The 27,515-nt window shown below is 38.7% G+C and overlaps 1 protein-coding gene across 1 annotated transcript in view; it reads right to left on the bottom strand.

The window, feature by feature from the left end:
* TENM3 (teneurin transmembrane protein 3) overlaps window positions 1–27,010 on the bottom strand; it is a 185,766-nt gene extending 158,756 nt beyond the window's left edge. Inside the window, exons 1-3 of the mRNA XM_040242877.1 lie at window positions 26,953–27,010; window positions 26,647–26,884; window positions 4,998–5,236 (exon numbers count right to left, since the gene is read on the bottom strand). Coding sequence (XP_040098811.1) covers window positions 4,998–5,236; window positions 26,647–26,884; window positions 26,953–27,010 — 535 coding nt within the window. The remainder of the gene's footprint in view (window positions 1–4,997; window positions 5,237–26,646; window positions 26,885–26,952) is intronic.
* Window positions 27,011–27,515: the final 505 nt, after the last annotated feature.

Here is a 27,515-nt window from a genome sequence, read left to right as displayed (position 1 = left end):
GGGAAAATGGAGGGAGGAAATTTGTACACAGCTTCGAACACAGCAGTGGTACGTCATGAGCCTCCATAGGCACCGTTCTGGACAGCTCTTGCTTCTTCCTTCCCCGCCTCGGACGACCTTGTCTCATGGTGATCTCCCAGCAACCACTGTGACGTCAAGCCCAGAGACATGCACTCCTCTGCATCTTTCAAACATCACCTGCTATTCCTACATCAAGTCTTTCCCCAACATCTTCAGCCAGGGGCACGTGTTTCCTTCTTTCCTTCTCTCTCTCTCTCTCTCTTTTTTTCTCATTTGGCCAAAGTTGTTATGAAACCATGTTCTGTTAAAAGTGTACAGTATACATATATTTGCACACATCTTTATAACTTGACTGGGAGCTTCTAGAAGAAAGGGCTAATTTGAACCTCTAACGCAGAGTGGGGTGATGAGAAAAATGCTGAGCTAAAAATGGTTACTAAAAAGCCTTAGAAGTACCAGAAGAAAATTTGTAAGTGACTTTTAAAAAATAATACTTGGAGTAAATAAGAATTTCATAGGTATAACATGAACACTAGAAATGACAAGAAAAATCTGATAACTTTGATTACTTTAAAAATTCCATATAGTACATGGCAAGATAACCAAAAACAAAGGTCAGAATAAATTGGAAGAATATATAACATATGACAAATGATTCATACCCTTAATCAACATGTACAACTGCCCCCTAAAAAAGAATAAAAACCCCAAAAGAAAAATGGAGGAAACTAAGCTATTAAAACACATACAGGAAAATTACAAATGGTCAATAAGCATTTGAAAAGATATTCAGCCCTACTAGTAAAAAAATGACAATGACAATAATATATTTTTAACCTAAGAGATTGCTAAGAATTAAAAATATTGATTATATGTAGCACTGATAGCTGTATAAACTGAGGGTAACTTGGACCTGGCTTGCTAAATTTAAGACATACCTATGCTTTGGCTCAGAAATTTTCTTTCAAATAATTTATTCTGATTAAAAATTTCATCAACGGAAGACACCCTGCAAACACAAATACACACACAAATGCATAAGAAAATGGTCATGCATTTTTGGAAATTGGTTAATGAAAAATAGGTGCTAAATGATTGTGTGTGTGTGTGTGTGTATGTGTGTGTGTGTGTGTGCGTTAGTCACTCAGACATGTCGGACTCTTTGTGACCTTACAGATTGTAGTCCACCAGGCTCCTCTGTCCATGGAATTTTCCAGGCAAGAATACTGGAGTGGGTTGCCATTCCCTTCTCCAAAATGATAGGTTAGTGAATGAGAAAAATCTGGTACAAAATGCATTAAAACTATGGACTTCTAGGTTATATGTGTGTGTACGTGTGTGTTAGTTGCTCAGTCGTGTCTGACTCTTTGCAATGCTGTGGACTGTAGCCCGCCAGGCTCCTCTGTCCTTGGGATTTTCCAGGCAAGAATACTGGAGTAGGTTGCCATTTCCTTCTCCAGGTGATCTTCCTGACCCAGAGATCGAGCTTGGGTCTCCTGCATTGCAGGTAGATTCTTTACCATCTGAACTACCAGGGAAGCCTAGGTGTATATGTGCATGGACAAATATCTGAAACGGTGGACACCAGAAAGTTCATAACAGCTACCTATGCAAAGATATAACACTGACCTATGGGAATTACTTTTCACTTTCTTTTTGGCTTCTGTCTCTGAAATTTTGGTTAGGAATGGGAATCTGAATGTAACGCAGGAAACCTGGATCTGATCCCTGGGTTAGGAAGATCCCCTGAAGGAAATAGGAACCCACTCCAGGGTTCTTGCCTGGGAAATACCATGGAGAGCGGAGCCTGGCAGGCTACAGTCCCTAGAGTTGTAATGAGTTGGACATGACTGATCGACTTTCACTTTGTCCCTGAGATAGGAAAAACCACCAAACACAAAGCCTGTCTCCTCTCTCCCTTCCTTTCTGACTGTTCTGAGATAATTCTACCTTAGAGAAGAGACTGGTAGATGCTATATTCTCATAACTTCTCTTGACCTTACTGGAAGGTGAGAAAATTCTAGGAGACAAATAATCTCCCTCAGGCCCTTTATTTCTTTAAGGCTTTGACTTTATATTGACAGTCAATACGAGGGAAGGGGACCTCTAAGGGAATGGAAACAATTTAAGGATGCCTGTGCTTTTGTGAAAGGTGGTAAGGTCAATCTGATGATGACATTGGTCTCCCCATTGATTCTAGGGTTTATCAGGCTGATCTGCCTGGACAAATCTCCTTCCCGGCTCTACACCACTCAATAGAAAAGGACCGCCCTCCGGGAGAGCAAAGTGTCCTCCTCTGTTTTTCAAGGGTAAAGGCAGTATCTTCACTCTCAAGAAGATTTATCATTGCTAACTGATGAAGAAGTGAAATTCTTTACCTGACCTAAACAACAGCAAAGAAATCACTGTGTTAAGAATGTGAGTTATTTAAGCACAGAAAGACCAGTGAAAATTCCAAGTATATTTGTGTGCTTAAGTAAAGCAATAAAAGGATGGCTTAATTCTTTGATGATAAAAGTAATTTTTCTAGATTCCGTATATATGGTGCTGATGATCCTCTTGCAGGGCAGGAACAGAGATGCAGACATAGAGAACGGATTTGTGGACACGGAGGTTGGAAGGAGCGGGTGGGACAGATTGGGGGAGGAGCACTGATAAACATACACTACTGCGTATAAAACAGACAGCTAGTGGAAACCTGCTGTCTAGCACAGGGTGCTCAGACTGCTGCTCTGCGATAGTCTAGATGGGTGGGACGGGGGTGGGGAGGGAGGGAGGCCCCAGAGGGAGGCAATATATGTACATATATATACATGTGTGTGTATATATACAGCTGCTTCCCTTCACTGTATAGCAGAAACTCATACAACACTGTAAAGCAATTATACTCCAAGAAAAAAAAAAAGTAATTTTGTCAGATAACACTTGGGATTGTATCACCTTAATTTCCAGCACAGTAACTGAATCACAACAAATGTTCAGCAAATTATCTGTTGAACTGACAAGAGTACATGAATATTTTTAAAATATTCCATGAAGATAAAGATAAAATCAAAGGGAGATGTTTAAAGTAGGATGCTAACCATGAAACAGTAAAAACTGATCATTTGAAAAAAAGTAACATTTTGAGTTTTTATTTAGGAGTCTGATACTCAATTATATTCATTGACGGATCCTTAAAAGGAGAAAAGGCTCACAAATAATAGTGATCTGATCTCACATTAAAATGCTATTTTTCTTCCTAATCACACAGTGTAAATAAAATTAAATGGTAGCAGAGCTGATATTCAAAACATTTAGCAACCTATTAAATAAATATTTAAGAGGACACAGGCACTTAAGATCAGAAACGACGTCCGACAACACATCAACAACACAGACACTGAATTCCAACCCTACATAGTACTTATCGGTTTAGCATGTACTACAGTAAAAAAAAAAATCCCCTACTAATACGCTTAATTTATTACATCCCACTTATGACTGGTACATTTGAGAAACCATTTAAAATTATCTAGCAGCACACTGTTCACATACACAAATAATGAACAAATAGTTAACCAGAAGAGACGCTCTTCAAGGGCGGATATCTTCTACTAAATACTAGGAATCTGTTTGTGAAGGCTGACTGCTGTTGTTGTGATATTCCTGTGTACCGTGCATGTTACAAAACAGCACAGCAATGTATCATTAGTGTGATCTCAGCAAGTGACAACCCTTTCAGTACCTGGCTTGACCACCTTCACAAGGAGGGAGTGAACTTAGACGATTGAAAAATGACAGAAAGGCCTCATGTTGTTTTCACCTCTGATGGACAGTGGCTGTACAAAGCCCTGTGATGAGGATGATCAGGCTGTGTGCAGGTTAGTGGGAAGGGTACCAGGTCCATGAGTGACATCAGCCACGGTCACAGTATCAGAAGTCACAGTAGGTAACGTGCCACCGCGTTGCTCCCCCCAACTCAACTCTCTCTCAACTTCCTTCATGCTCTAAAATTCTACTTTCCTCTTCAGTGACATGACTCAAGATGGTCACTTCCCTTCCTAAGGACATAATTCATAGTTAAGGAGTATTATAGCTAAAGACAGAAACCAGTTTACCACAAAAGGGTCTTACTATTCCACAGATAGCCCTGTGACACTTATTCACTTATGGAATTTCACCGGTCATCACAAATAGCTCTGCAAACCTGAGGAAGCATCACTGGCTGTTCTTGGCAAAACACACAGCCTGTGATTTATCTCAGTGAACATGATTTGCTTTTTGATGCCGTATGCTTTTCTGTACACACTTAGATCAAGATTGGATATGGTCATTTCTGACATTTGAATAAGCCATTTGCCAATAGCTTGAACGCTCATCTATGTTCTGAAATAGTTAAAGAAAAGACACATTTGCAACTTCTCTTAGCAGCTCCAATCAGTCAGGTGACAAAAACCACGATCAATATTCCATCCAAAAAGGTGGAAAACCTAGAGAGAGGGACGTGTACATCACCCAGCCCTTGTTTTATGGATGCACAGCTCTCTGGAGAGAAGTTCCTGAGTGCACAAGGATGGCTCTGAGTGATGGGTTTTACATTTAGACCGCAGGCTTGGCTGAAAGACGAGCATCATCATGAGGAGGAGCAGAGAGCTCCCTATTGACGCCGCCCCGAAGGGGATTCCTACACAGAGCCCATTCTTGCAAGCGCATGAATTACTTCCTGGACATGAAATGTCACAGAAGTGAACACACTCACGAGGGACAAATGCAACACAGATGGATGCTCTAGGGAGTGTCCAAGGCAGACCTCGTGCTTCACGCAAACAGCTTCTCTATTCATCTACATAACGAGAATGACCGTTTATTATACATCAGGACCAACTTCTCACCCATGATGTATAACCTCTGAACACAAGCCCTGTCCAGATAAACACATAAAACCAACTGAACAATGGGATGTATAGATGAGAGTTCTAGAAACGGGCTCTTACCTATAAAATACGACAGCAGTACGGCCAGGAGCACTGAGACCCCTACAGCGCACAGGGCGGTACATTTCCAGCTACAGTACTTTGAAGACTTCTTGAATTTAAAAGCACTTCTTGATAGGGTGTTTCTAGGTAGTGGCCGAGTAGGTGGCGAGTAAACAGAGCCAGAGGCCATCGTGTATCCTGGGGTGGCAGTGCTGAACAGTGGCGTGGTCCCTGTTCCTGTTTTGAATAGGAAATGCCTGCAGGACAGGAGAAAATCATCGTAAGATACAAATATACTGTGATCAGAGAGACAGAGACAGCGAGGCATGAGCTCACCTCTCGTTCTGTCTCTCTCTGGCTTTAAAATCATTTACTACATAGAGTAAAAAAAAAAAAAAAAAAAGAGAGACATTAAGAAAATATTTTAACCTAAAAACCCAACTCGGAAACATATGACTAGGAAGAGATTGATTTGTCATGAATAAAGGAGAATAAATGACACACACAAATGACTCCTGTCCCTTCCAGCAGGTGTCTGGAGAGACTGCAGAGGAGTTCTAGCCACACCATTTTACTGTACAGAACCATTCTGGAAGCTCCTGCTACAAACTGCCTTCAGAACACCTCCACATTTCACGGAAGGAAAGCACTGACATGACTTTATAGCTGCATGTGGCTTTGCTCCATGTGAGGAAATGTACGCCTACATACACAAGCATGCATGATCACGTAGAACAGGCTGCTTTCTTTCCTGGACGTGCTTGGAAAATTCTCACCTGTCCCCCACCTCCCACCACCCATATCGAGTACTGCCAAGCTTGGCCACAGGTGGCTGGCCAGTTTTCAAGGGAGGCAAACTGATTTTAATCTTTTGCTTATGTCAAACATAACCAGCAAAGTGAGTCTACTGAGGTGAGGGATGGAGAAAGGGAAGGAAACACAGAACACTTTCTAAAACCAGCCTCAATGAATGAAGAGGCCAGTGAAGCAAGTTTTTAGATCAACTTCCCAGGTGGTGCAATGGTAAAGAATCTGCCTGCCAGTGTAGGAGATGCAAGAGATTCGGGTTCGATCCCTGGAGTAGGAAATGGCAACCCATTCCAGTATTCTTGTTTGAAAAATCCCACGGAAAGAGGAGCCTGGAGGGCTAGAGTCCACATGGTTGCAAAGAGACACAACTGAGTGGTTGAGAACACACAGGCACACACACACAAAAAGATTCCCTAATGATTTGAGCTGAACGACAGTGGGGCAAACTGCCTCTAAAAGTTCTCTACTCTCTTGAAAATGTCTGAGCAGAAATTGAGTGATCACACGAAAGGAGTGACAGGTAATTCTTTATAAAGAATGACTAGTTTTAAGATTCCTATGAACATTAAATGTCCTCAAATTGAGAAAAAAGCATCATGTTTCTCATGGTTGAAATTTCATAGTATGTGAGTATCTTACTGTTTTTACTTTGTGTCCTAACCTTTTCTATTATTTTCCCTAATAACATGTTCAGTGAGGTCAACAGACTCTGCTCTCTTTCCTATGCAGGAGACTATAGGAAATAACCTAGAGTATTCCATCATGGTGCAAAACAGTCTGCATGCAAGAAGATTTTAGATGGGGTACAGCTGGATATTTAAATTGTAATACAAAGGAATTTGTTTTAATGGCCATTAGGAAATAGACTGAATATATCAAACAAGTTAAGGGGGTTAAAGGGGCTTCCCAGGTGGTACTAAAGTGGTAAAGAACCTGCCTGCCAAGGCCGGGGACAAAAGAGACAGGGGTTCGATCCCTGGGTCAGGAAGATCCCCTGGGGGAGGCATGGCAACCCACTCCGGTATTCTGGCCTGGAGAATCCCACGGACAGAGGAGCCGGTGCATACAGAGTCGGACACAACTGAAGCGACTCAGCACAAACAAGGGGTTAAAGGACAGAACCTAGAAGGCAGATTGCTGAGGTTCAAATCCTGGTTTACTACACTAGGTATGTGTCCTTGGGGAAAGTATTTAACCCCTCTCTGTGTTTTGGTTTCTCAATATGGAAAACAAGAATAGTATCTATCTGTCAGAGTTGTTATTAGGCTTAAATGAGTTAATGTGCTTACTGTAAAGTACCTGGAATAGTAAGCACAACGTGGGGCTTCCCAGGTGCCCTAGTGGTAAAGAATCCACCTGCCAATGCGGGAGACATGGGCTGGATCCCTGGGTCAGGAAGAGCCCCTGGAGAAGGAAATGACGACCCACTCAAGTATTCTTGCCTGGGAAATCCCATGGACAGAAGAGCCTGGTGGGCAATAGTCCATGGGGTTGCAGAAGAGTTAGACAAGGCTTAGTAACAACAACAACCAGCAAAATGTAAGTGTTGAAAAATGAAAGAAAAAACAAGCTTATGATTTAACAACATATTATTGCTTAGGCAAGGCTAACCAGGGATTTAAGTTTACAAAGAACCCATTTCCGGAAAAATTATTAAGTGGGTAAGTGTGTAGCTGATGTACAGATATGGTAAAAGTCATGAAAATGTGCCTCAAGGGTATAGTGGAAAGAATTCTAGATTAGAAATCAGAAGATTTAAGTTCCTGATCTAACATTTCCTAAATTTAGGATCCTGTTTTCATGTGTAAAATGAAGCTAATGATTTACTTACCTTACAAAGCTGTAAAGAAGTTAATGTATCTAAAAAGGCTTTGTCAACCACAAAATTAGAACACATGCAGATGACAAGTAACTACTTCTATAAATTATACTAATGACCATATTATGAGGTCCATTTCCCCCCAGAGAACTACTTTACAAAGCAAACTTTAAAGTTTACAACCTGAATTAAATGGTATGTTGGAAGCAGTGTTTGGCACCTGCTACCATATTGATATTCAGCCTAATTATTAAGAATGTGGGCTATAGAACCAAACTGAATGTGAATGTGTTAGCTCAGTTGTGTCCGACTCTCTGAGACCCCATGGACTGTAGTCTGCCAGGCTTCTCTGTCCATGGGATTTCCCAGGCAAGAATACTGGAGTGGGTTTTGCCATTCCCTTCTCCAGGGGATCTTCCTGACCCAGAGATCGAACCCAGGTCTCCTGCACTGTAGGCAGATTCTTTACTGTCTGAAACACCAGGGAAGCCCATGCCTGGGTTCAAATCCAGACTTCACCTATAATTAGCTGGATAATGTTTCTAAATTACTCACATTTTCTGTGTGTTGGTTTTATCACCTATAAAATGGCAATAAAACGTTACCTATTATGAAGGCATGTTATGAGGATTAAATGAGTAACGTATATGCATGTTCACATCCAGCACCAGGTTAAGTGTTCAATGCACACTGAAGAGACCCTCCTGAGAGTCCTGCAGCTCAGCGCAGTCTGTGGGAAGCGGAATGACTTCTGTGGCTTCTAGAGCAGCAGAAAAGAGAGAGTGTGTGTTGCTGTCACTGCAAAGAGGCCGTGCAGACAGGGATGCAGGCCGTCACCACAGTCACACTGTGACTGATGCTGAGGGGACAGACAGAAGACCAGCATCTGCGTGAAGACTCCAAGCATGAGGGGCATCTCGCTGTGCTCACAGCATCATGTCAGGGGTCAGGGGCGGGGGAAAGACCCAAATTACCCGGGTGAAGTTCCTAGGGTTGAGAGTTTCAAATAAAATATATAGAGAAATATTTTTTTAAAAAGGTCATTTATCTGGCATACGAATGTGGTTGGATACAAATGGGATATCCATGGCGTAAGTCTGCAGTCTGTCTTCTCTGGTTAGAATGTAAATTCCATAAAGTCTCATTCGCCTCTGTCTTTTCAGGACTTACAGAGTTCCTGGCACAGACTTGTTGCTCCACAAATATTGTGAAATAAAGAAAACAGTGACTATCGTGCCGATGTGGAAAGTGAGTCTCATAGAAAAAAGTACCTGGGACAAAGACTCATGGCTAATAAACAAACGATAAAAAATAAATAAAAGTTGGAAATCATCACAAACCTCCACCTGGAAAATGTGTTAAAGGTTTATTCAAAGTGGTTGGGTCATTTCTGAATAGGAAATGGGATTTGACTCTGAGCCTTTAACACTGAAAACATGGACAAGGAGTTAGACACAGGTTGACTTCAAATTAGACACCTCTGTTTCAGTTTCTGAAATTTATGGTATTCAATACATGATGTCTACCTGCTCTGCTGATCCTGGAAAAGAATTCCAGGCTTGAGCCACTATGAAATTATTATTTTTCTTAGAGTAAAATGTAGCTTTGAGACATTGTTGAAAACAAAAATATATTACTCAAAAAATATATTGCTTATCAATGTGAGTGGAACTGAAGACTCCTAAATTTCAAAGAGTTTCTAAGTTATTTAATACATACGTTTGCTTTTGTTTCTGCAAGAGAAAATAGAATTTTTATGTATTTTTTGCCACTGTCTTTAAACCTCAGAAGTGCATTTCCTCTTCCTCTGTGTAAATGACTTTCTATGTCAGGGGGTCCTCAAATTAGTACGTTAGAGATTTGCATAGTAAATAAAGAAACATTATAAACACATTGAAAGAGAAATCAAATCACCCATGAATTTTATTCTAGAATCACTGGTCTTCAATAGTTTTGGATGGCTTCTTAGTATGTAAGTACAGAAAGAATTCGTGAAGACTGCTTAAACGGATGCATTTTGAAAGCATTTACAAATGGTATAGTTCATGCGAGGATGATTCCTTTAGGAATCTTTTAAGGCTTCAAAACAGGTTAAAACACACATGCAAAAACCTCTTAGACATTAACTAGACTAGTAGAAAAGTTCTGTGTCAACATACTTTCTATAGAGAACATTTGGTTTCAGATTTGGTAGGAATCTGTCCATTTTTAGGCTCAGACAGGATGCCGTCTTTCCAAAGTCAGCAGTGTCCTTTCCACTGCAATACAGAAAACACAGAACACTGACGAGCGGATTTGTGTGACTTTAAGCCCAGGACTTTTTAAAAAACTGTTTCAAGGTCGAACCCAATACTAGTTTATGTCTGGAGCTCCACAAATACCTAAGAAATGAATGGGGAAAGTGGATACTGGAATGCAGCTACACGAAAAGTATATAAGGAGTTTCCAGAAAATTCTTTTATCACCGAATTCTAAGGCACCTACTCCTGTGTATATCATGATAGTCTTTCCCACCCTGTGACACTTTGCCAGGTCATATAGCCTTGGGAACATGCTTCTCATATATCAAAAATTCTGCAAAAATTACTATCAAAAGCATATGCTTCTGATCCGGCATCCACACAAGGCTTGGAGAATAAAGGGAGAGATGCTGTTTCCTTCTCAGACCATATTTGGGAATGAAACCAGAGGATCCGGGGAGAATGTTCCCCCATTGTATTCGGCAATAAAATAGAAGCAGCAGCAGCAGCAGCCTCTTTGTAACACAGAGCACACCAGAGCCGGCTGATTTTTTTCTGATGTTTCTAATGATGCCCGGCGTGGTGCCTGCCTCCAGCTCCTCTGCTATTTGTGCCACCGTTTTCACTCTGGTGATGAACTAGAGATGCACACTTGAAGAGAGACTATCAGAGACTGGGATGAGGAAAATCAATTTCAAAGCCCCAAAGACAGCCGGTACAGAAGGTCACCGAACATTAACATTGCTTTGCGGCTTTGGAATCTTGAGAGGGATTCTATTAACAACAACAAACAGCGCCGTGGAACTGCGTGGCATCATTAACTGTAAGGCTGTGGAGCAGCGAAAACACACGTGGGGAGGATCACCCGGTATTAAGCACAATTAATAGCTGCTCGTTTTTTTTTTTTTTTCTTGAAGTTCAAAGATCTGTTTCTTTGTTGATCTGCCTTCAGACCAACCTTTTCATTTCAGCTTTCTGCCTTCGGTTCTAGCTTCTAATTTCTGATTCTGTGATGGGTCTTTCCCTGGGACATGTCTCAAATTAAAAATTACTATCTAAAAAAGGATACAAACGAACTTATTGACAAAACAGGAAAAGACTCACAGACATAGAAAACAAACTTAGGGTTACCAAAGGGGAAAGGTGGGGCAGGGAGGGATAAATTAGGAGGTTGGGATTAATGCACACACAGAACTATATATACAATAGACCATCAATACGGACCTACTGTATGGCATGGGAACTCTGCTCAGTACTCTGTAATAACTTTTCTGGGAAACGAATATGAAAAAGAATAGATACAGGTATATGTATAATTGAATCACTTTACTGCATACCTGAAATGAACACAATATTGTCAATTAACTATACTCCAGTAGAAAATAAAAACTGAGAAAATTAATCAGGACAGAGGCTGAATCTCCTTGTCTTTGTCGCTGCCTCCATTCCCACCTTTTCGTCACTGTTGGTACCTCTGTCCTCAATGACAGACGGAGAGCTAATTTTCAATTACTCTTCTCTTCTGCCTGGCCCCTCCTCCCACTAGTATTCAACTGTCAAGAGAATCTTCTACTCTTTCCTTCACCGCATTTCTCCCTTGCTTTTGTTCTCCGTTTCATTCATTTTGCTACATTGCCAGGGTGGAGCAGTTCTTCTGAGTTCTTACAGCTCAACGTCCTCATTTTAATTTGTTTGGCCAAAGCCAAGAACGGGCACAAGTAACATTTTCATTTCAAATTTTCTCTACTCTCAAGTGAAATGCCATGTTTTTAATACTGAACCCTCACAATGCATTTACAGTAGTTAATACAATTACCTCTGTATGCCCACTCATGGCTATCTACCCTCACCTCGGGCCACTTACAACTGCTTCCAATCATTTATTTTGCTCTTTTACTCAATCTCTCAGCAGGTATGCTTTGTTCTTTGCTAACTCTTAACTTTTGATGGAGTTAGTCTTTCAAAGTAATTACTTTGAAAAAACTTAACTATCATTAAAATTTTTAGTGGAGAAATAATAGGGCTTTTTGAGTGATTTTAAATATGCCTTTCCATATTATGTTATATGTAATATCAACTCATTCAGTGCTCATTTTATAAGATCCTAACATCATGTATAAAATTAAACAAGTTATAAGATATAATTAAGTTGTAACTGTACAAGCATCACCAGGAAATAAACAGGTTAAGACCAGTCTTTTGTTCAGGAGGTTAATATAATCGTGATGTTCCTCTAAAATCAAAGAACATGGCTTAGTAAGTCAGAAATTATAGGGACCAGATGGGGAGAAGCACCCCAGAAAAATGTGTTATAGACTCATTTAAAGCTGTGTGAGTGATTTCCTCAGTGGGCCACTGGGATGGAAGATAAAAGTCAACAAGAAAGTGTGTAACCACTGAATGAAATTTTAATAGATTAACTTTATAATTGGTTATCTTCACAGAAAAATAGTTTTTCCCCCCCTTTCAGTGTTTTATACAGTGTTAAAAACCTTTTGAGAGATGAGCAAACAAAGCAAATGATTAGAATGAAAAAGAGAATAATAGTCAGTGTTCAGTTTCAATCCCTAAGGCACAGCTGAAACCTTCACTGGTGCGATACAGGCATCTGGAGAAACATTTCTATTGTCCACAGCCTGTTCCATCTAACTGGGAGAAAGGCTCTATTGCGTAGGAATTATTGATACTTTCTTCCTCTTCTTACAGTCTCTGTTGAACAGAGAGTAATTTACATCAAGCTAAATGTGAACTGTTTAAATGTCTTGATGCCTTGCTTTTTATGTTTCTAGGCAAATCAATAAAAAAACTTACCCAGAATATAGATTGCTTGCTTCAAATTGGATGCTCTGATTTCAAAGACAATGCGCCAGTAAGAAGAAAGATTGGCTCTATTTGGCCAAATGTACAACCTTTTCAGAATCCAAAGTTCTCACTTAAGAGCTCAAGAAATTTGAAGGTATAGGTTCTTTTCCCTTCTGGCAAAATATAACTTTCTAGATTTAAGAGGCTTATTAAAGGTCTCATAAGATTCCCTCAACTTCAAACGACTCTTCCAAAATGACATTTTCAGATTTAAAGCAAATGAATCTCATACTTGTGGATTAAATTTACCTGGTAATATAAGAAAGCTAAAATTAACTACTGAGTTCAGATAGTTTTAGTCACTTGATGATGCCGAAACAATGGATGGTTTCCCTGGAATTCATCTTAAGACAAAATACTTAAAAATTATTTTTCAAAATATAAAAAATTTAATTACTGTATGTTGTCTTCCATATTGCCAATTACCTCTGACTTAATTACTTGTGGTCTATCATGGAGAGTATATATCTTAAACATTGCAGGAGTTAAAATAGCCCCAAATATTTGTCAGTATATAAGAAATGATAAAACTAAAAGATGATATAAATTATTATCTAAGAATTTTGAACCTTAAAACCTGGGCTTCATTATTGAGCATTTTCACTATCAAATTCTGATTTTTCAGTCTCAAGGCCAACTGGATTATCTGCTAAATATATTTTTAGCAATGTGTTTGTGACTGATTAAAAGACCTAAAAAACCAGTTTATTGAAGTGATGGGCTTCAGGATAATGATCCAAGCAAATATGAATTTTGGGGGCTGCTATTAAACAGAAATCTAAAGAAAGCAAGTCCATGTAGAAAATTAGCTATCTCTATTCAAGGCTGGGTTCCTGTTAGTTTTCCTCACCATTCAGCGACTGATGCTCAATAGATACCCAGAGACACCTGGCGAATTACTTACTGTTCTTAAATACCTAACTGTTTGGAAAGAATCTCCATCAGTTGAGGATGATGGCACTCAGGAGTTCTGTGAAGATTCCAGAACTAAGAGATTGTAGACGCTGCCATGAATTTTCATGGAGAAGCCCACCCAGGCTAACATCTGCATAAGACTGCATAGGGTATTCTGCAGTCACCCATCTTTCTCATGGAGCCTTCCATCAGATTGATTTTGGACTCACAGGTTTTGGTAGAACCTTGAGAATTTACACAGTCAAGGCTTAGGCCACCAACAGGAGCAGAAATGTGCTTTGAGACTATTACATATGTTAAAGCAGTGGTTCTCAAACTTCAGCTTGCACCAGAATCCCTTGGAAGGCTTGTTAAGACATAGAAGGTCTGGGGTGGAACCCCAGCAGCTCATGCTTCTGGGTCCAGGGACCATACTTTTGAGAACCACTGTAGTAAAGGAACTGGCATGTTAGTTTCTTAGCTTGGGTTTAGCTTCAAGACTCCCATCCAGATTGTATAACAAATCAGAAAATCAACCCAAAGACTCTTGCTTAAACAGTCACTGCTGCTAGCTCTCTTCAAGTAGTTTAGAGCAAATGGAATGTGTAGGACACAGGGCTTGATCCATCCGACCTCAGGATCTAAAGGCCTAACCATTTTTCACCTTATTATGTCATCTCACTTTTTATTCTTTACTTGCAACAACCTTTCCTTTACTGTTCTTCCCCTTTGATTTCACCTATTTGTTAAGAAACTGGTTCCTGTGTCCTTTCTAATTTCATTGCCACTTTTAAATGCCTACCATGTTTATTGACTCTTACTTATCTCTAAATGAGACACCGGGGTCCATTCTACCCTGGTTCTTTGTTTCCCAGAGTTTCTATATTTCTATGTGCTTATCAGACATTCACCAACAAACCACCCTATTCTATTAGGACTTCTTTTTTAGAGAATTCTTTCCTTTTTTCATTGAACTTAGTACTTGGATTTGTCAGTCATGTAGAAGGCTACCTGATAATCCATCTTGAGTATTTACAACTTACCAAGAGGTTTCACTACTTTTGTTCATAGAGATAATGCTATTTCTCCATGCTTAACCTTTCTGTCTTTATATATTCTCCTTTTTCCTCTAAATATTTTGCTTCCATGTATTACCTAAATTAAAAGAGTTATCTCTATTAATTCTCTTTCTATTAGGAAATACTTCTGGAAAAGTCAATTCTAAACATTTTAAAAGCACTGGATACACACACACACACACACACACAAATCTCCTTACCTCCTTACACATCTGTCACTATGAGGCAAAAGAAACAAAATGAGTATTTTCCTGTAGAACGTTAGTTCTCCCTGACCTTTCCCCTTTGAAGTAGCTTGGGACAAAGTAGTGACAATCGGGGTGACTTTCCCAGCACTGACCGTGGTATGTGCACTGCCACACACGTCCTGACACAGGCTGCAGCACCAGGAGCTTCTGAACCACGAAAACTACATAGTGAGAAAAAATTCTCTCACTGAGGTTCAGAGGGAGCAGAATTCTAGTATATCTGAAAAAAGAAAGCCTACACTGAATCCTCATGATTACAGTTGAAGTTTTTTCTTTCATCCTTTAGATATTATTTTAGAACATGCTTTCAACGGTGAGTAAGAAAACCAGTGAAGATTTACTTAACTGGTAGGAGGAAAGTAAAAAGTATTTGGAGAACTAGTTTTTAATTAACTTCTTCAGCAACCACTGTGCTGAAGCAGCACTTGCCAAAAGGTAAAACTAAGAATAAATAATTATCAAATGGGATATTAAAATTGAATAGGCTTGTCTCAAGGATTGATGAAAAGGTGAAACAGTTGAGAAAAAACAAAATTTACTTAAAGTGAGTCAATGATAAACCTCAATATTTTTCACTTTGCATTTTGATAATTTAATTTTTGCTAATTTTGGGGACTTCCTGGTGGTCCAGTGGCTAAGACTTTATGCTTCCGATGCAGGGGGCCTGGGTTTGATGCCTGGTCAAAGAACTAGATCCCACATGCTGCAAATGAGAGTTTGCATGCCACAACCAAAGAACCCAGTGCAGCCAAATGGATTAAAAGAATTGATTTCTGCTAATTTCTAAACAGAATGAGTCTAGAAAAGGTGATGCGTGTGGGTGTGTGGATAAATTTTCTAAGAACTGGACAGGGCTTGTTCAAAATAGATGAATTATTTTGCTTCTGATGTAAAGGTATTATCACTATAAACAACTGAAAATATTTTATATTAAGTAATATATTGTGCAAAAAAGGAAATATTTTAGATTCCTACTAATTAAAATGCCTGTTCTTTTATTACCTTTAAATTAATTGTGGTGTGCATTTTAAAAATATTTTAAATAAGAAAATTAAACATCCTCCACATGAGTAATCAGCATTAGAACGTAAATTACATATTTTGACATGAAAACAAAAGAACAAAAGTGTAATGATTCTAGCTGTGATAGTGAGTTAGTGAGACTGATAAACTACTTCATGCTGATAGCATGTTGTGGTCTCAAATCTATTACACTTTTGAATTGATGTGCTATTATCTTTGGACAACTTTCACACTAGGAGGTGATCCCAACAAGAAAAATGTCTTAAATGAAAAGTTTATAAACAAGATATATTTCGTTGCTATTATCTGAATTAATATGCGCTATTAGTGGTTTACAAAAAGAGGATTGAGACAAAAAATTGTTTCATAATATTTTACAAAAAAATTGCAACATGAATGTATTGATAACTGTACATTTTGGCAACTGCCCTCGTATCATCTGTAATCATACTGAGTACACAAACATGTACTTGGTAAATACAGCGTCATGTGTTAATTGATCTTTGAAAACCAGGAGGCAAAATTCTGGACAGTATTAAGGTGATTTGCAGGAAATGTATTTTAGTAAACTTTTTACTGTCTTACATTTACTTTTCAGTTTTAAATAAGGAGAGACATACAATGTAAATTTTAAGTATAATCACATTTGTAAAAAAATAAATAAGGCTATAATAGGAAGAAAAATATTTTTACTATGACTTGTTTTAACTTAAACACGTCTATAACCAAGTAACAAATCATCCTGCAGAGTTTGCTTGGGAGCATTAAGAACTGAACAACTGGATTAAATATGCACAATTTTTAAAACTATTATCAAAATTGCTAAAATAGCTTACTAGTCTTTGTTACATTTTAGCTGTTTTAATTGTGTAGTCATGATATCAAAGACCCAAATCTACATTAGATAGTTCCCTACATGTTTTAAGATATCAATTATACTACTGTTGGGAGTTATTACATACTAAATATATTAAAATTAAAATAGAAATGAAAAAGGAGATCTTAAAATTCCTATGTGCTATTTGAACAAGATTTAATCTATTTAATTATTAATTCATTTAATTATTGAGGCCTTAAAATTGTTCAGCAAAGCTCTTTCTATAAATTTGAGAAGGAAGCGTGATCTACAAAAACAATAATTTCAGGTGTCGATGTAAGCTGATGAAGAATAAAAGCATTCCAGGGTTTTAAGAGATGTGGAAGATATCCTCGTCAATCAGACGTGTGATGGCAAGCAAGAAGTATTTAATAGAACAGAAAGCAACCAGCCAGAGGGGTGAGTGTTCTAAGTAAAGCTTATTGAGGACCTATTCAAAGTGTGTAGAGAAAACATTATGTTATTTAAACTTCATAAAATCCCCACTCTGTGTGTATCATAAAATCTACTTTTTTTTTTAAGTCTGCATCGTGCAGCATGTGGGATCTTACTTTCCCAAACAGGAATTGAACCGGTGCCCCTGTGTTGGGAGTGTGGAGTTTTAACCACTGGACTGCCAAGGAATTCCTAGGTAGTAGTATTTTAAGTGGCTCGGAATATGAGGTGAGTTACTAAGAACTCATAAAGAGGGTCACAGCAGAATCAGAGGGGTTACCAAATAGAATGTATTAAACTTATTTGGCTAACTGTATGTTCAAGATTTTAATCTTATGGGCTAAAAAGAAAGCATTCTGAGAATGGGGTAATAGGACAACAGACTCAGGCTTGAAATGAGAGGAGAAAGAAATAAAATAGGCAAAAGTAAGTCAAGGCAAAATGAAGAAACACAGGAAAAGAAAAGCAATTGTCTTTGACAGGGTATTGTTCATTGGTGATGAAACCAGAGGATGAAATTTTAGAGAGGAAAAATAGTTTTAAAATTGGACAATATATTCTAGAAGAAAAAGATAAAATCAACATGAAGTGATGATGCTGAGATAACACACACAGGTACATACTTTCGAAATCAAGACGACTGAAACATATTTTCACAGACAATCTCAGTGAAGAGTAAAAGAATCTTCAAAAAAAAACCTTCTAAAAACAGTTGCTGAGGAAGAAGAGAGGCACCTTACAACGAATAGGTCAAATACAGAAAAAAGGTAATGACAAAATCAGTCATTAGCTGTGACCAGAGTAACAGCACAGTTGACCTTTTACTTTGATCATGCTCAGGAAGCGACTAGAAATGTGTTAGGAGTAATTAAGAATTCATTTCCCTAGGTATCGTGGAAATTAAGGTTATCATATATGAATATTTTATACAGATTGCTGGTTATCCAAAACCAGACATTATCAGAGTACACAGTATTTGCAATTGGAGGGAATTATGCTTTCAGAAAGTCATTTAAGGCCTTTAGCAAATGATTAATGCACACTTTCTTGGTATCTTAATTGCTATTAAAAAAAAAAACTGGTTCACCTCAATTAAACAAAATAACACTCCTACTCTATTGTACAGTAACTTCATCATACTCAAAAGATACCTAAAGCTTTAAAAGCCTTAAAACACAACTGGGGTCTCACTTCTGACTGATATGTAGACAATGCATCTATCAAGGTTTTTATGGATTCATTCCAAACATTTATTACTTTAGTTAACTAAATGTTTCAGGGATATGAATAGTTGCCTTTCATTATAATTTGAAGATTTCTTTTTTTCTTCTCAAGAACAAAATGAACAGACTTGGGGTTCCTATCTGCATAAATTTACCTTCTTTTTGCTGAATGACAGGAATAGTGAAAAAAACAAGAGATTTTATTCTGGTAAAACTATGGTTTAGGCTTAGACTACCTCACACATAAAGATAAATTAGACATAAGTACTCCAGTTAAAACATATGTTTTTCATTTTTGGAGAGAAGAGAGCTACTTAATGATAAAAGATATTTGCTCAACTCTTAACCAATTAGGTTATCTTATCCTATGCAATGGTTGTTATTATCTGGTCAAATTAAAAAACATTTATGAAGCACCTATCATGTTCTAGGGGCTTTGCTTACATTATTTCATTTAACACAACATTTTTGAGGTGATATTATTATTGCATCGGAAACTGACCTCAGATTTAAATAATTTGTAGATTATTATATAGCTAGTTTAAATGATGGATCTAGGATTAAAAATCAGGTCTGACTGCAAAGCTCGTGTTTGTCTCATGATGCTAAACTGTGTTTATATATTTACTAGATCTTCAGGAATATATATCAATACGGCCTCCTGAAAGTCAAAATTTTAGAACTATAATTAGTCCATAGCCTACTTTCTCATTTTAATTATTGGCATGATGCCTGGTAAACAACCTAGCTGAGGCTATAGCATTACAACTGGTTAGTAGTCATTTCACATTTAAAAATTATGCTTTCACTTTCATTTATCTTAGTAATCATCTATGAGTCTTTATTTCATACTTTAGAATGAGGTCTCCTTCAATATAACAGATGGTTTCAGAAACCAAATTATAATGCTACCGGAGAGACGTGGATGTCCATTCTTTGAGTAAATTCAGGATCAAATTTTCTCTTTATTATTTTTAGTTAATATGATTTACCTTTAACATCTGACATCTAAGAAATTAAATTTGAACTTTTTGGACAAAAAAGCCATTCAATACACCAATTTAATACGTGCCCCCTTCTTGTTCTCTGGATATTGCAAGAAGGAAAGAAAGACGGCTATTTTACATATCATTCTAGGAATTACATATTTTGGAGGCCAATAGAAGTTTTTTTTCTGGGAAGGGTTAAATATTTGCTACAAGTCGGCAATAAAAACTAGAAAATCTCAAAGTAGGAATCACACATGTATTCAACTAATGGCCACCTTCCTACTGCCTCTTTTACTTCCTCTCTGTGTTATTATTTACCTTATGTGAAAAATAATTTGAACTTAAAAAGGAACTTTACTCTTGGGAATAAAACTTAGTTGGGGTACCATAAGCCTGTTTGCCAAAAGCAGCCTCAGTTTATGCCTGCAGTTCCTGTGCCTGTCATTCTCATACTGTCCTGGTTGGACAATAAATTATATGGTTATGATAGAATACAGGCATTGAGCTAAGAATATAGCAGCTTCTGGAGTTATCCTCCTCTCACTGAGATACATTTTTAAGCTACAAATGGATGAAATGTCCCAGGTCCTCAGCCTGTCTTTTGTCTGTGGAAAAACTTTAGCCAAAGAGTAAGTTTAATCAGAGAAGTGAGAACATGCAGAAGCAAAGGAAAACAGCCAAAGGAGAGCAAATAATAATAGTTTAGTCATTAAACACAGTCAAGGACCTTTAGTTCCTCCTCGAGGGCTATAGATTACATGCTGAGCCATATCCTGTGAGCTGTCTTACAGATGCTGAAACCCTAACCAGATGGGGAAGGTAATTACATGACGGCCAGGCAGTAACCATGACATAAGCTGCCACAATTCTGAGAACTGGCTTCAAGGAAATGGAAACAAACCGCCCATGGAACTGAAGACTAACTGTACCTAAAATAACCAAGATGACGCTGACCAGCCCACTGATGACCAGTATCAAGATGGCTGTCAGAGATGACTGTGCTATTTCTGTATGCAGCCCCCTCCCTCAGCCTGTAAAAGCTCTTGCCCATTGATGGTCAGGAGGAGGGGGACTTTGGACAGGAGATTGCCCCCCCCCTCGGTGACTGGCATCCAAAATAAAGCAAACTTTCCTTTCCACTAACCTGACCTCTTCAATGGCTTTTGAACTGTGAGCAGCCAGACCCCACTTCTGGTTACACTGAGACATCCTAAATACAAACACCTCCTAGAAAACCTTCTTGTATCACACCTCTGTCCTCCTTTGTCTTTCTATAACTCTTAACAACTGGACACACACATCCCTCTATGGGCCTTTTAGCAAATAACAAAAGTTATTAAAGACAAAGTATCTCAAGAGATCTTGGAATCCCTTTGATTTTGACTATTCACTAATATGCAATTTTAGTTGAGTTTACAGGGTGTTTGTAAAAACAAACAAAACAAACAAACAAAAAAAACAAATGGAGACGGTGAGACTCTCAAAGAATTTCTTAGCTGAGGCCCACGTCCGATTTTGAAGTTTATGTTCTGAAACCTGAGCTTTTTCATTGTTACCTCCTGTTACCATATTTTGTGGTTTTCTCTTTTCCCACAGGTGTTCTTGGGTTTCCTGAAAATATCTTTAATAGTTATACTCCAATAAAATACAGGATTAGAAAGTAAACAAAAAACTGCAATTAAAAAAGGATATGGCATCAATTAGTAAAATTAAGTCAGTGGACTACCTTTCCAGTGATATTTTACTTAAAGCTGTGTCTTTAATGAAGCAGGATCTTACTACTTACTACCTTGCTAAAGGTAGCTGGTTATCAGCTTGTAGGTGGAGGTACAATTTTTCAACTGGGAAGGCTTTCCCCTGGCACTGAACAGCCAGTATGTGCGTTGCTGCCTAGATTTCTAATAGCCAAGGCTAACTCAGACCTGGTTGTCTTTCCTTTTCCTTAGAATCATTTAAAGTAAAGATAAAAGGGCAGGGGGAAAGGAAAATATCTTACTTTAGTACATCATACTTCTGTTTACATATTTTTTTAAAAGATATACCCATTGATTTCCCATTAAAGGAGCCTAAGACATCTCGATATTTAAATTAAAAATGCAGTAATAAAAAGGTAACTGAATATGCGTTTTCATACATTAATAATTAGCAAAACATTACTGAGCTACAAAGTAAAAAGCTATGGGAACATAACTAATGAGCTATCCATGCCAAAGTAGACTTCATAATAAAACAAGACTTTAATAAATCTTTTATTAAATAGCTACACATGAACCACTTGGTTAACATCTAATAGGTAACTACTAAGCTACTTAATTCACATATATAAATGAGGAACTTGCAGGCAATTAACTTTACAATTGCTGAAGGTCAGGCTTCTCAGTGAGTGTCTCTGTACTGTACCTTTAAGTACCACTGCCATCTGGAATCAAGTGCAAGCTTTTCTTCAGCTGCTCTATATGCTGGTAGCAGCTATTATTATGTACTGAGGCAGCTGAAGTATAAAATAAACAAAGGATGAGCTACAGGCTATCAGATGCCCTAAAAATGAATTATACAAAAGACAAGAAATACTGAGCTCCAAGGAAAAGAGTCATCAGAAAAATTCTAAGCAAGTATTGGTGTTCTGTCCATGCCCGGGTTGTTATTTCTAGGTGATGATAACATTAGAAGAATATACTCATAAATGGCAAATAATTGTTTGCATCTTGATATGACTCTATATCTGAAAACTCACTGGAGATGGGAGACCAGAGCTATTCTGTTTATTGGGTAGAAATGTACAGGACACAATACTATTGATTGTCTCCAGCAGCAGCAAATGTTAAATTCATTAGCAAAAGGAAAGAAACACTTTTACAAAAGCAAGAATCTGCTGATGGGAAAAAATGCTTTTTAATAAATCAAAATGAAAGCTATGTTGAAACAGATAGGACATATCTTTTATGTCTTCTGTATCAAGTTTAGATGTGAATTACTGAGATTTTAATGGATTATTACATGCCACTTGTTGCCAACTATTATCACTGAAAGGAGAAAAAGGGAAGAGACAAAGCGAAAAAAATAGAGGTTCTTAATCTACACAGAACTGAATTTTAATCTTTATAGCTAATATCTTTTAAATGACAGTTTCAGGAAAATGACAATCAGTAAGATAAGTCTTACTTATCATAAGTAGCAATAATTGCCAAAGATAAGGCTCTACATTAGATTAAAAAATAGTTAAAGGCAGACATAAGTCTGGATGAAGTTGTTAACATAGTTGAAACTAAGAATCATACTCAATAGGGAATCTTAGCTAAAAAAGGAAAAATCAATGGTAAATAAGCCTGGTTCTTCACCTCAAGAGTTCCAACCAAGTGAGACTATTAAAGAAACCTCAGTGGCATTATGTCAGGACGGTGTGAAATTTCCTCACCACTGCTTAGGCTGATTCACCGAGTGCCTGCAAGTGGAAATGCCATTTCTTTTGATCAGTAATATTATAAGGTGTGAACATTGGAAAAGGAGAAAGGAGAAACGAACAAAACTCTACCACAGATTAAAATATTTCAGCATGATGTACAGTGTCTAGATTCATTATACTTTCTATATATATGTGTGAGAGTATCAACTAGTAGATTTTCTTCCTTTGTCAATTCATAAAACTATAAAATGTAATTCCATTGAAGGTTCATGAGTGGTACTGCTTTGAAATGGAATTTCAAGTGTCACAGCTTTGAAATTGCTCTGAGAGTGATTTCTTATATGGTCTGAATTTGGAGAAATCAGTTACAATTTCACCTATAGCCACCATGGGTTCTCTTCTAAAGAGCCACTTTCTTTGCTCACTCACCAACAACAAATATTCATTAGTACAATATGAGGAATAACAAGAACACGCCATATATTTCCCTCCAATGATCCCAAATATCTGCACTTCAAATTAAGCCTTCAGGACTTCCCTGGAGGTCAGGGATTAAGAACCTGCCTGCCAATGCAAGGGACATGGGTTCAGTCCCTCATCCAGGAAGATCTCACATGCCGCAGAGCAACTAAGCCTGCGCGTTGCAACCACTGAGCTGGTGCTCGCGAGCCCAGAAGCTGCAATGACTGAGGCTCATGTTCCAGAGACTGTGCTCTGCAACAAGAGAAGCCACAGCAATTGAGATGCTCACACACTACAACTGGAAAACGCCCGAGCACAGCAAACAAGTACAGAGTAGCCAAGAATAAACAAATTAATTAACTGAAAAAAAAGGGATATGGCTTCAAGGAATACCATCTTTCCTATCACCAGTTTTTGAGGCTTTTGTGCTAACTACCACATCCCCCCAATTAAACGCATTTCTGATGACCTAACTTGGCACATTTCATAAATATTTGTCAAGACACTTATTGTCAACTACAATGCAATTATCCATATTCAATGTGATGTCTCAGCTGGAAAATTACTTTTTTCCTAATAATTTTTTTTTCCCAAATGACAACAGTGAATCAGTGTTGATTAGTTGTTTAGTGTGTGCTAATTAATGACACTGGGTAAATTTAAATGACACTGTGCTAATAACCTCAGGAAGAAAAAAAATCTGTGCACATGACTGTCTTTAAGTGAAGTAATCTGCTGCTTGCCTACTTCTTTTGTACTCTCTCTTCCTAAGTGCTCCAGGAAGAGTGCTCAATAATACGAAATAAATGATAAAACCCAGCTACTCTTGGCTGACACTATTGACAAAAAGGGTTCTTTTTAACCTGTTCTTAGTTCAAAAGTAAAAAGAAAAACCAGAAAGATTTGTATTGTTGACAACTAACTGTGAGCACCTCCTGCTTGCTCATCCTCAGGGTAGAACTGCTTTAGGTCACACAATTAATGGCAAAAAACAGCAGTTTATTCACTGAGACCCACTTTTTCATCCAGGACCTAACATAAAGCTGACTTTTAGTCCAGTGGCTAAGAATCCGCTTGCCAACGCAGGGGACACAGGTTCATCCCTGATCCGGGAAGATCCCACATGCCTCGGAGCAGCTGAGCCTGAGAGACACAACTACTGAGCTGATGCTCTAGGGCCCGGGAGCCACAGCTATTTAACCCATACGCAGCAACTGCTGAGGCCCACATGCCCTGGAGCCAGTGTTCTGCAATAAGAGATGCCACTGCGATGAAGAGCCCGGCTACCACAACTAGAGAAAGCCCTGGGACAACAACCAGTTTCCAGTGTGAACAAAAATAAATAAGTAAATAAGTTTTTTTTTTTTTTAAGCTGACTTTAGCCAGGGGCTCCACAGGGCAGGGCACTTGGGGGAACATTCTCCCAGGAGGTTCAGCATGCTCTGGTTTCTGGCTTTATGTGGAGATAAATCTTTTTCTCTGAAGCTACGAGAAGCTTCAGGGAAGGCAGGGAAGAAATAAACACTAACAGGAGTTTTAGGGGACCTGTGCTGCAGAGCTGCCAGTAGGAAACCCATGAAGTAAGACACCGCAGCCTTTGCTTGCATGATACATAGCTCTCAGGAGATGCTGACTGTTGAGGTCCTGACCAAAGGAAGAAGATAAGATTTTTTGTATTTGGAGATATTTAAAAATGAAATGGATTAGCTCAAAATAGCTCTGGCTGGTCTATATTCTTGTGTGAGCAGGTTGCTAACTGCGGGCCAAGCTGTGCTAGAACTCGTAATTGTTAAGAACCTCATGGAAACATCAGCATGTGCCAGAGAAAAAGCACCAAGCTGGCGAAGCTTCTGGAAGAGAAGACTGAGAGGGGCCCATGGGCCATGGTGTACAGATGGGGCAAAACGGCTTTGTGGAATTACACATTCCCAACTGCACGATGACTACCAGAGGAAGGGAGTTTCAGGAACAGAAGTTCAGTTCATCATCATAAGGAAGCTTTTCCTAATAGCACGGTCCAGGCATGAATGGGAATAATGCTGGAAGGAACTTGAAACCTCCCTCACATTGCAAAAAACTAAAATATCCGTAGCAAAGGGTCATCTGACTTATGCTGAATTATCATCTGTGAGAGTCCACTATGATTTTAGGATGCAATGGACAAAATGGAGCCTGTAAGAATCAGGGGCCTCTAGAACCCAGTAGATGTACAATATAATCACTGCATCCTGGGACTGAGAATAATCACCCTTATATCTCTAGTCCTTTTTTCCCACATGCCTGAGAATCTGAAGATAAAAATAATAAATAAAGTGTGAAAAGGATGGCAAAGTGCACTGCCGCAACAACCAAAAGAGAACCAATAATGTGGCTCTGTTTCTAGAGAAGACAAACAGTGTGGAGAAAAGGAAACCCTCCTACACTGTTGGTAAACTGGTCCAGTCACTGTGGAAAACCAGTATGGAGGCTCCTTAACAAACTAAATACAGAACTACCATATGATCCAGCAACCCCACTACTGGGCATACACCTTGAGAAGACCGTAACTCAATAATGACGCACGCTGGTGTTCACTGCAGCACTATTTATAATAGCGACCTAATGTCCATTGACAACTGAATGGATATAGAAGATGTGGTACATACAAACAAAGGAATATTACTCAGCCATAGAAAGGAATGCAACTGGGTGTCTGTAGTGATGTAGATGGACCTAGAGTCTGTCATACAGAGTGAGGTCTGAAAGAGAAAAGTGAATATCGTGTATTAACTCGTATACGCAGAATCTAGAAAAACGGTACAGATGATCCTAACTACAGGGCCGGAACAGAGAGGCGGACACAGAGAATGGACATGGACGTAACGGGGGAAGAGGAGGGAGGGATGAACTGGGAGATCAGGACTAACACATCTACACTACCGTGTGTAAACCAGACGGCAAGTGGGAAGCTGCTCGTAGCACAGGGAGCTCAGCTTGGTGCTCTGTGGTGGCCTAGCGGGGTGCGTGGGGGTGGGGAGCAGGAAGGCTCAAGAGGGAGGGGGTAGATACATACACACATACATATGCCTGAGGTACTTCACTGTGCAGCAGAAGCTAACACAATACTGTAAAGCAACTGTACCCCACGCTTTTTTAAAACGTAAATCTCTCTTACTGAGGAAAGGGTTGGACCAGCTTATCTTTCCATTTCAGATGCTAAAAAAATACAGTTTGTTGACTGCTGTCAAACATGCATTCTCCATGCAGATACACTGTGTGGTCCTAACAGTCAAATCCTCTGCAAGCCTCCCCTTCGGGACTCACCTGCTTTCCAGTGGTACATTACTGCCAAGGACCCAGCTGTCCTGCAGCTGGACGGACTCGGGTGTGGTTTGCAGCTCGGCGGGCAAAGCAGCCGGCGGGGCCGGGCTCTGGTTCCTTCTATTGGTCAGGGAGTTCCTATTGAGAGAAGTGATGGATGGATGATGCTGTGCGGAGTGCTGCTTATGGGAAGGTGGCAAAGGCTGGAGGGTGGACTGGCCTTGGTTGCTTGCAGGTTGCTCTGAAAAAAAAGAAAAGGAAACTCATTATATATACGTGTCTGTGTACATACACATTTATACACACTACCAATTTCTTGGGGATCCACCATAGATCCATTAGCGTTAAAAACGGCATAGAAATCCATTACCTAATATATTTGCATATTATTCTATTAGGCGGGTGTTCAGTGACATTCTCTAAGAGCAAGTTTACCCTTGATACGCAAAGTTCTAATTAATCTACAACAGATGGTAAAATTGCTTTTGGTTTTAATTTGTTTCAGATTGTTTTTTTCATCTGGTTTTATTAACACCTACAGAAAACAGCATCTGACAGCTCCCCTAATGCGTCTTTACATTTCAGCTTTTTTTTTTTTTTAACAAACCAACCCTGAAATTAAATGGGTAATTTCAGTAGAACACAAAGGTTTTAGAAATGCATATAATCCCTATAATTATTTAATGGAGTTTTTTTAAGCTTTATTTAACTGCAATAAATTATTACAAGCTCGTTGCTGAACAGTAGTTGACTACTCTAGTTTAGTGCATTTCAAATAAGGCAGATCTGCTCTGTGATCTACTAACAGACGCTAAGTATTCTTTAGCAGAAGGTCACTCTGTGAAGCAGATGTTGTTTCATGGATATTTAGC

Source organism: Oryx dammah, unplaced genomic scaffold (genome assembly GCF_014754425.2).
Source record: "Oryx dammah isolate SB20612 unplaced genomic scaffold, SCBI_Odam_1.1 HiC_scaffold_7, whole genome shotgun sequence".
NCBI lineage: Eukaryota > Metazoa > Chordata > Mammalia > Artiodactyla > Bovidae > Oryx > Oryx dammah.
The sequence above is the reverse complement of the archived record's forward strand: the minus strand, read 5'-3'. Positions and strand labels throughout refer to the sequence as shown.